The sequence below is a fragment of the Amborella trichopoda genome, chromosome 1, assembly GCF_054954075.1.
Source record: "Amborella trichopoda isolate Santa Cruz 75 chromosome 1, AtrichopodaSantaCruz75HAP2 v2.0, whole genome shotgun sequence".
Lineage (NCBI taxonomy): Eukaryota > Viridiplantae > Streptophyta > Magnoliopsida > Amborellales > Amborellaceae > Amborella > Amborella trichopoda.
This window is the reverse complement of record NC_142336.1, coordinates 1338942-1349602: the sequence shown is the minus strand read 5'-3', so window position 1 is coordinate 1349602 and position 10661 is coordinate 1338942. Positions and strand designations below refer to the sequence as shown.

Sequence of the window (10661 nt, the reverse complement as noted above, 5' to 3'; positions counted from 1 at the left end):
TTATAAAACTTGAGATTTGTCTTAGAAATTCCCAACTTTAGACTGAAAAACAAACCTAGTGTAACCAATCTAATTATAAACTATTTTTAAATCTCATATTTTTAGTATGGAACAAAATTTTATAAGCATTAAAACTTTAAAAGTTTTAGAAATAAAAATAAAAATAAAAGTTAATGCCCTTTATTTTTCCACAATATGTAAAATCTAAAGGGAATCTTTACAATAAAATATGGAATTAAAATTAATAAGAAATCTTTTGAATCCTTAAATTTCAAATAAAAAAATTATTAAAAAATTAATAAAATGGATTTTTTATGTTACTAAATACTCATAATAAGGAAATAGTTTATATAAGGTGTTAACCTTTTATTAGAAGTAAGGTACACCTAAAAAATCCACTCAAAAATATTATTTTGATGCTGAAAAAACCGTACAATTGATCATTTCGATATCGAGATGTATGGATATGAAAGAAAACCTCAAATATCCACCAAAAAATATTACTTTGATGCCAAAAAAGCTTTACATTTGATCATCTTGATCCCGAGATGTATGGATGTGAAAGTAAACAATGATTTTAAGTCCTAAAAATAATACATCTTGTAACATATTATCTAAATCATCCATTTTCAAGATTTTCAAGAGCTTATAGATTTGCTTGACATGCACCATTCATGGACTTTTGAATTTCCTAATTAGGAGTGAAAATAGTTTTTGGCCATCATAAGAATTTTGGAACAATATTTTGTGGTGGATTTTTTACATGTACATTATTTCTAAAGTAAAGATTGACACCTTACACAAACTACACCCCTTAAATAAATCCAAAATATTGTAACATTCGTATATATTTGATGAAACTTTATTATGAAAAGAGACTTAAAGAGATAAAAAATAGAAGAGTATAAGATGAAACCATTTATCTTTGGTATAATGTGGTCACTATTGATCTTGACCGTGAAAATATATTGCTTCATTTATTCTATTGGCTAATTTCAAACTTTAAAAGAAATTTTTTCGAACTTTATGCATACTCAAGCTATCAGATTTCACATTGTGTAAAAAACCAAATGGTTTCATTGCATGCAATCCCATGACAAATAGAAAACAGCATAACAAATAGAAAATGAAAGATTACCACATTGATTTATTAATCTATAAGGAGAAAACACTTGTACAACATGATCCCGCGGTAGTACGGTGTATGCATTTTATCGCAAATTTATTATCCTAGGATGATATCCACTCGATTTCTCAGAGCACCGTCCAAACCTGTCTCTCTCTCTCTCTCCCTCTCTCCTCTCTCTCTTTCCATATTCGCACACTCCCGCCATGGGAGCTCCAGCGATGGTTTCTCTCTCATCAAGGCCCTCTCTCTCTTACCCCCTATCATCCCCACCTCATTCATTCACCCCACATTTCATTTTTTCTCCTCATTCTTCTTCTTCAGTTCTTTTTTCTCGATTCAAAAGCTTCTCTAGAAGAAAGTTACTGCTAAACACAAGCCCTTGTGCACGTTTCAGACCTGTGAACGCTTCTTCTATTGAGAGAAACCCAACGAAATCTGAAGGAAAATGGCTTCTTGAGCCTGTAGGTAAGTGGGTTTTTTTTTTTGTTCATATCGTTATTGTTGAGAGAGGGTGGATTCTTCGGTTCTCCTTCTGTGAAGAGAGAGAAACACTAGTAGAAATATCTAATCATTTTCTTTAAAGTCTGTTAATTTTTTTGATGACCATGTTCTAATTTGGAGCGCATTTGGATTTCTCTCTGTTTGCTTGTCATTTTCTGTAAGTTCTGTTAATTTGTTTGAGATATGTACTTGTTTGGAGCACATTTGAACTTCTCTCTGTTTTAGTGTTCCATTCTAATGGAAAATCAACATACCTCTTGTATGAAAATGGGGGGAGTAATGGTGCAACCATGAGGATTTCCCATTTCTATTCTTAAGAAATTTGGAAGTTATTCAAAAATTAGTTTGTATTTGAACAAATGCGAGTGTGATTTCAATGTAACCTGGATATGTCTACTTTCAGTTTAATTTCAATGATCAAGTTATTAAAAATTAAAATTAGAGGAAGTCATGTTACTCTTGATTTGTACGCATCAAATCAGATTATTCAATTTTTGAGTTTGGAAAATTGACATCGGACGTGTTGTGTGCAAGTATGTCTTGAATTCAATGCTGTAACCTAATATTTATCCTATTTTGATCATAAGCCGTTCTGCTCTCTGGCCTTGTCTGGGGCTATTTGTTGGGAGCGATTGGTGAAAAATCAACAAGGGTTTATAACATTCACAGCTATTGTGCATTCATATCCATATAAACGAACAATAGAAACTACACAATATCAAAGCAAAACCATGAAATGGAAAAACCAGCAATATGCATTCACATAGCACAACAACTTAACATGGTTCTGTCATAAATCGTGACCTACATCCACGGGAGATTGGCACGAGATTTTATTTACTGATTTGGGAAGATTACAAAGTGAAATCGAGCTCAAAACACTAATTTCCAGCAACCATTTCTCACTCTAAACGGAGACCACAAACAAGACACCAAGAACACCCAAAAATAGGTTCTACACTTTCTTTCACTAAAACAAAGCACACAGTAAAGCCATAATGGGCTCAAGCTTTTGCTCACTTTCTCTCTCTAAAACAGAGCATACAACAATCCTAAAGAGAAAACCCAGTTGCAGCCCAATCTCTCTGTCTTTTTCTCACTCTTTCTCTTTCTAAATAAAAAGGGTTTTAATCATTTTAAAAGAGTCAAGTTCCTACAATACCACAACTATTGGATTAGATGCAATCCAATGACCCAAAATAAAAGAGAGAAGAGTCAAATAAAACACCTACATGTGTGATTTGTTTTCACACATGTAACAATCTACTACTGTAAGACAAGTCACTAGGCCTTTAAAACAACCACCAATGCACCATTCTCCATCATCTCGAGGTTATGTCTCCTCCAACCCCGATCCTCCAACCCCGAAAGTCTTCTACACATCCTATTTTTCGCAGTTGAGACAACCTTTGTCAACATATCAACAAGGTTCTTCTCTGTGTGAATCTTGTCCACTTGTAAATCTCTACGCTCGAGGGCCAATCGAATAAAATGGTATCTGACCTCTATATGATTTGTTTTGGAGTGATAAGTTGCATTCTTAGCCAGATGAATAGCACTTTAGTTATCACAATGCACAACATATTTATCTTGTTTCACCCCAAACTGGTCAAGTAACCTTCTCAACCAAATCATTTCTTTTGCTGCCTCTGTCAATGCCACATATTCAGCTTCAGTCGTCGACAGAGCGACAATATCTTGCAACCTTGACATCTAGCTGACTACACTACCACCAACTTTGAAAATGTACCTAGTGGTAGACCTTCTAGTATCACGGCATATTGCATAATCTGCATCTACATAACCAACAACTTCCAATGATGAGTTCCCAAAACATAAGCATACATTTTTTGTCCCCTTCAAATACCGAAGGATCCACTTAACTGCTTGTCAATTTTCCCAACTGGGATTAGACATAAATTTGGAAATAGCTACCATTGCATGGGTAATATCAGGTCTAGTACAAAACATTCATCTTACTTCTATCTACCTCATTCATTGGAGAGTCCCTTTTAGACAACGTGAAATGGGTAGCTAATGGCGTAGAAACAAGTTTACAGTCAATCATATTGAAGCACTCAAGAACTTTAGGAATATATTCAGATTGACTTAACCAAAGCTTACCTTGCTTTATGTTTTTATGGATGTGCATGCCCAAAATCTTCTTGGCTGGTCCATGATCCTTGGTGACAAAATGCTTGGACATATCAAGATTTAAACACTTGATTTCACTCAGATCATTGCTAGCAACAAGCATATCATCAACATAAAGCAACAAAATAGTAAAAGAATCATAGGTTGAACCTTTTAAGTACACACAATGATCAAAATCGCATCTCCTTCACTCAGCATAAAACTGTCAAATTTCTTATACCAATGCCTAGATGTTTGTTTCAAACCATACAATCCCTTTTTTAACTTGCAAACCAACTTAGGATTGGTTTTGTGCTCAAAACCTTCAGGTTGACATATATAAATTTCTTCATCAAGATCACCATGCAAGAAGGCAATCTTAATATCAAGTTACTCTAGCTCCAAATTCAAGTTAGGAACCAAAGATAAAACAACTCTAATAGAGCTATGCTTAAGAACATGAGCAAAAATTTCATTAAAATCAACAGCTGGCTTTTTGCCCATACCCTTTCACCACAAGTCTGGCCTTATATTGCATGAGACAATTTGCCTCCCACTTAATAGCATATACCCACCTATTCTTCAATACTTTCTTCCTATGTGGAATTTCCACTAACTCCTGCGTATCATTCTTATGCAAAGCATCAATGTCCTCCTCCAGTGCCTTATACCACTTTTTAGCATTAGGGCAATAAATAGCTTCTTGAAAAGATTCAGGTTCACCACTATCAGTATACAAAGCATAATATAAAGAAGGATAATACCTTTGTGTGGGCTTGTGAGGCCGTGTAGATCTTCTTAATTCTAGTTCAGGTGTAACTGATAGTCCCTCTTCATATTGAATTAATTTTGTGTCATCCTCATAATTAGCATCACCTCTATCAAAACTGTCTTGAGCTTGAGCTTCAGTCTCTTGCACTTGTCAAGGTGAAACAATGGGATTTGGTTTTTGTATATTCACAATAAGTCTTTCTTGTTTTGGCTCTTCTTGCTTCTTTTCAGTAAACATTACATTCTCATTAAAAAGAACATCCTGACTTCTGATAGTTTTCTTTGCAATAGGATCCCAAATCCTCTAACCTCTATCATCACCACCATACCAAGAAAAACACATCTTCTTGACTTGACATCTAGCTTGACTCTACTTTCACTTGGCACTTGAACATAAGCTTCACACCCAAATATTCTCAAGTGTTCATATGACACATGTTTTCCTCTCCACATAATTTCAGGCATTTCACCGTTCAATGGTGCACTGGGAGATCTATTAATCAAATATACAACTGTATTAGCAGCTTCAGCCCAAAATTACTTACCAAGACCAGATTGTGATAGCATGCTTCTTACTCTTTCAATGATAGTCCTATTCATCATCTCAATGACACCATTTTGTTATGGTGTCCCAGGAACAGTCCTGACTCCACGAATGTCATTCTCTCTACAAAAAATACCAAGAGCATTCGAGCAATATTCACCACCATTATCAGTTTACCGGCATATTATAAATCTTTATGTTTCTTTTTCAACCTTGGCTTTGAAAACTTTGAAGACTTCAAAACCTTGATCCTTAGATGCCAAAGGATACGACCAACACTTTTTAGAATATTCATCTAAGAAAGTGACAAAATAAGAAGCTCCACCAAGAGATTTAACATTAATGGGGCCACAAAATTCAGACTATATCAATTCTAATGCTTTACATTTTCTATGAGATTCATTTGTTTTAAAACTAACTCTACACTGTTTACCCATGGCACAATGATTACAAAAATCAAGAAAGGAATGTTTAGAAATAAAAATAAGATTTTGAGTTTGCAATACCTTCATACCATGCTTACTGAGATGACCCAATCGACTATGCCAAATCTGTATGTCCTTTTGCTTACTAGTTGTAGCAACGATCTTCTCTGTAGCATCATTCCTTTGAGCTGTGCCATGAAGAGTGTAGAGACTTCCCGCATTCACTATTGTCATACAACCTCTTAAAATCTTTTATGACCCATTTCCAAAGGTCACTATGAGGCCATAATCATCTAATTATTGGCTGAAATGAGATTTTTCTTCAACTCAAGAACATGCCTCACATTTCTCAATGTGTGCTTCTTTCCATCTGATTGCTGATAACAACATTTTCAATGTCCAAAATTTTCCAAGCTCTATCATCACCAAGATAAACCAAGCCGCCATCCACATCTGTGTAGGATGAAAAATATGATCTTTTTGGGCAAACATGAAATGAAGCACTAAAATCTAAAACCTAAGTATCTTCAATAGATAGTGCTGTGCATGCAACACTAAAAGTGACCCCATCTTCACAATCTGAAACTGTACTTGCTTCGGCATGACCATCTCCCTTGGCCTTTTGTTTATTCTTTAGAGCATAACAATATTTTCTTGTATGACTATGTTTTTTGCAATACCAGCAAGTAACCTTCTTACCCTGTGACTTGGATTTGCCTCTGCTATGAGATTTACCCCTATTAAATCCATAATGTTGATCTCTATGTTGGGTTCTTCCTCTATCTCTTGATACTATGTGTGGATGCCTCTCTAGTCTCTTCATTCAATAGTGAAGCCACAACATCTTTCTAATTAAACTTGTTACCCATTGTATTAGTCACAGTGGTAACCAAGGTATCCCAACTAGCAGGCAAAGAACTTAGCAAAAGCAAACATAAAACTTCTTCATCCAAATTCACTTTCAAAGACCTCAATTATGCAGAAATTGAATTAAATTCATTCACATGCGATCTAATTGTAGCACGTTCTTTCATTTTCAAAAGAAATATTTTTTTCATCTCATGCATTTTATTTGCACTAGAGGGTTGCTCAAAAGATTGCTCTAGAGATTGCCAAAGCTCTGCAGATGTTTTACATTGACAAACATCAAATAAAATTGATGGTGAAATACATGCTCTAATAGCTGCCAAACATTCTCGTTCAAGAATATCTCATTCCCGATCTTCCATTCCATCATGCATGGCCTCTTTTCCTCGAATTGGCCTATCCAATTCTTTTCCAACAAGATAATCTTCCATCATCATTTTCCATATTGGCTAATTGCTTTGATTTAATTTTTCAAATTCCATTACTCATTTCCATTTTAAGGAAAATTATAGTAAATAACCACAATAGCAAAAAACCCTTTCTTCACAGACACAATGAAGAACAAACTCTAGGCACTAATACCAGTTGTTGGGAATGATTGGTGAAAAATCAGCAAGGTTTTATAACATTCACAACTATTGTGCATTCATATCAATATAAGCAAGCAATAGAAACTACACAATATCAAAGCAAAACCATGGAATGGAAAAATTCAGTAACATGCATTCACAGAGCTCAAATTGTGACTTACATCCACGGAAGATTTGCACAAGACTTACTTACTGATTTGGGAAGATTGCAAGGTGAAATCGAACTCAAAATTCCAATTTCTAGCAGCCCTTTCTCACTCTAAACAGAGCCCAAAAACAAGGCACCAAGAGCACCAAAAAATGTGTTCTCTTTGACACTTTCTCTCACTAAAACAGGGCACACAGCTAACCCACAATGGGCTCGAGCTTTTGCTCACTCTCTCTCTCTAAAACAGAGTATGCAACAGCCCTCAAGAGAAAATCCAATTGCAGCCCAATCTCTCTATTTTTTTCTCACACTCTCTCTAAACAAAAGGGTTTTAATCCCTTTAAAAGATTAAAATTCCTACAACACCACATCCATTGGATTAGATGCAATCCAATGGCCCAAAATAAAAGAGGGAAAATTCAAATAAAACACCCACATGTGTGATTTGTTTTCCCATGTAACACTATTTTCAGGGTACTTTTCGGGATATGCGTATGAGTCAGGATGCTAAGTTATGTGTATTTGGCTCGGAATCGATATTCATTGTGTAAGAGCCATCTTGTAATTTTGGAGCTTCTATAGTGAAGCCATTGTTCCTCTTCACCTAATAACGTAGTGACATTAGTGATGGACCACTTAAATCTTGGTGTTCTTTTTTGCAATTTTTAGTTTTCTTGTTCTGTTTGCTTTGTTTTGTTGATGTTACTTGTTGTTCTCTCTTGTTTTTGTCATCAACCCCATCTGCTAGGGTATATTGTAGAATACTGGAATTTAAGCTTTGATAATCATAAAACCTACAAAGAGTTAGTACATAAAATAAGCACCTCCTGTTGTTCATAGAGTTTTCCCATTATAATGATATTTATTAGATACTTGACATAACACTGATCAATGCTTTATATTTTGAACTTTACTTGTTGGTTCTATCGAACAATTTGAATTGGTTATTTTCTATCATACTGCATTCTTTGGAACCAAATTCTAACATTTGACAGTCTTGCCTATCTGTTTACGTGCTTTATGATATATTGATATGTATAAATAGAAACAAAAATCTTCCAGTCTTAACAAAGTAGAGCTATTACATTGGTCTTGAAAATAGAGACAAACATCTCCTATTCTTAACAGAATGATCCCATTACAATGGTTTTGTTGTATAACCAAAACATGGATGAGTTTTGAATTGCGATTCTTTTAAAGAATATCCATTGTTTTCTTTTGCACGTTCTTGCCTTTGTAGATAGGACACCAATTGGTAGTATGACTTCATTAATACTCTTTTTGTTTCATCTTTCTAAGTGTGGGTTATATGTACTAGGTGATGGTGATTCGAGGCACATAGGCTATAAAGTTCCACTGCCAGATGCATTTGAAATAGCATCCGTAAGTTTTTAATGAGGTCAACCAGAAATACAATATCCTTATGAAAAGAAAAAATATACAATAACACCATTTACTTTTGGTACAAGGAGGTCAAATTGTCCTTGGCCATTAGATTTAAATTTGGATGGCTGGAGGTGTGCCATTTACTAGGCTCAAAATCCAAAAGAAAACCTATCAAACTTTATAACACACACCAAGCTATCGGATTTGACATTGGACGGCTAGGGGTGATTGTGACCTCCTTGTTTCAAAAATAAATGGTCTTATAGTATACAATGTGAAAACTAGAAGAGATATATTTTATCTATTTGTAAGTATCTTTGTTATGGACATTTTCCAGAATGTGGTAACTGTGGGCCGTCTTGCAGAGAAGGCAGATATGGTGATTCCAGTTGCTACAGGTAATTTCACTGTTTTTTTTAATAGTAATTAGTTTAGCATACAACTCAAGATGATAGTTAGGAACAAAGTCTTAAGTGCTCCACAATTTGGTATTTAGTTCGTTCTTAAGAATTATTCATCTGAATCATCTGAAGAAAATATGAGGATAAATGTAGGGAATGCTTTGGAAGTTTCACTTTGCATAACATAGAGTAACTACTTCAACTTAAATGGTTTTTCCTTCGATTTAAAGTTCAGTTTTATTTCACAAATCCAAATGCTGATCATACACCTTTCACTTTTTGGGTGCATGTATTATAAAAACCCACATGTACATGTGTGTATATAACATGCATGATACTTAACACGTGCACGAATAGATGCACGCATGCATACACACCTATGCATGTGCACATGTACATATTTAAACCTGGAGGCACACATGCATGTATTTATGCTGTATGTATATGTTATCATCAATATAAAAAATTCAGTGATTCTGATATGGATTTGCCCTAGTTACTCTGAAGAAACCTTGGGAACCAGCTGAGTCTCAGTTTCCTCAATTTTATTGTTAATTTTTTTAAGACTAGGCCAAGTCTCTGACAGACTCAGCCAAGTCGAGTTACCTGACTCTGGTTTGGGACCTTAGTGAATCCTGACCTGAGTCCTTGCTTTAAAAACACTGGATATCATGTGTGTGCAAATTTTTTTTTTTAACAAATTTGTATGTACTTGGTAACTTGCCTGTGTAACGTATCTCTAAGGAATTTTAAATTACTTAAATGTTACAGTATCGGGCTTACATGCTCGGCTTGAGAAGAGAGAAGGAAATCTCATGGTCACAGACTTGGATAGTACCAATGGGACATATATCAATGAAAAGAGGCTTAACCCAGGGATTTCTGCTGCTGCATCACCTGGCAGTTGTATTGTATTTGGTAGATTTTCCTGACTCTTGATAGTCATCTATGCTCCATTTGATAGGAAAAAAAATGGTCATTTCTGTTTGTCTATGTTAATATGAAAAATGGATATTTCATCTGGGTACCTGATTCACATGATATATGTGTAACCTCAGGTGATACACATCTTGCGGCATTCCGTTTATTGAAGCTCGAGTCAGAGGATGAACCCTCTGAACCAGAAACACCCAAGGCAGTGCTTGAGACTGTTGATCTTCCCAACAATTCTTAACCCTTGAGTTAAGATCTGTATATTTTCCTTAATTAATTTGTAATATAAACTTGAACCCTTTTCTTCAGAATCTGTGTCGAGCTTGTACCATGGAGAAATCAGGAAGTTTAGATGATATCTATTATTATTTGCTTAAATAAATGCTCAAAAATGGTAAAATGTGTTTGGATTTGTTAAAGAATTCTATGAGGTATAACTGCAAGCCATAAAAGGAATATGTATACTTGCCATTAGAGTAGATAGTTGTACTTATCATGCTAATAGCATTCTGTTTGATAGTATTGGTTCTAGAGTGAAATTTCCTGAATATTTGTTGGTTACAGGCGAAATGATGATGTAATTGTTTCTTTTCTTTTTTTTTTGTGGTTTTGGGTGGGAGGAGGGGTGGTCCGTGTAGGAGATTGTCAAGACTGGAGAACATCATGAAATCATGCTATTGTGATGGTTTTTTTGGTACCATCTATGTTTTAGAACGATATTTAACGTTTCATTTTTTTTTGGTAATGCTATATGAATCTAGCAGTCCTTCTTGGTTTGTGAAACTTTATACTCTAAGTAAGAGGCAGCTCAAAATTACCTCTCTCTTCATCTT

The 10661-nt window shown here is 34.9% G+C and overlaps 1 protein-coding gene across 1 annotated transcript; it reads left to right on the top strand.

Annotated features, from left to right (window-relative positions):
- Positions 1 to 1245: 1245 nt before the first annotated feature.
- On the top strand, positions 1246 to 10210 carry LOC18425209 (SMAD/FHA domain-containing protein). Its single transcript, XM_006829775.4, has 5 exons — positions 1246 to 1594; positions 8427 to 8491; positions 8832 to 8892; positions 9667 to 9813; positions 9954 to 10210. Exons 1-5 carry the CDS (start codon positions 1333 to 1335, stop codon positions 10067 to 10069), a joined length of 651 nt encoding a protein of 216 aa, XP_006829838.1. The 5' UTR covers positions 1246 to 1332; the 3' UTR covers positions 10070 to 10210.
- The last annotated feature ends 451 nt before the right edge of the window (positions 10211 to 10661 follow it).

What these genes read in the sequence shown, in the direction of transcription:
- LOC18425209 (XM_006829775.4), top strand. Translation starts at nt 1,333, where the DNA reads ATGGGAGCTCCAGCGATGGTTTCTCTCTCATCAAGGCCCTCTCTCTCT. An exon ending in ATGCATTTGAAATAGCATCC is followed by an intron (nt 8,492 to 8,831) that starts GTAAGTTTTTAA and finishes GACATTTTCCAG; the next exon opens with AATGTGGTAACTGTGGGCCG. An exon ending in GGTGATTCCAGTTGCTACAG is followed by an intron (nt 8,893 to 9,666) that starts GTAATTTCACTG and finishes TAAATGTTACAG; the next exon opens with TATCGGGCTTACATGCTCGG.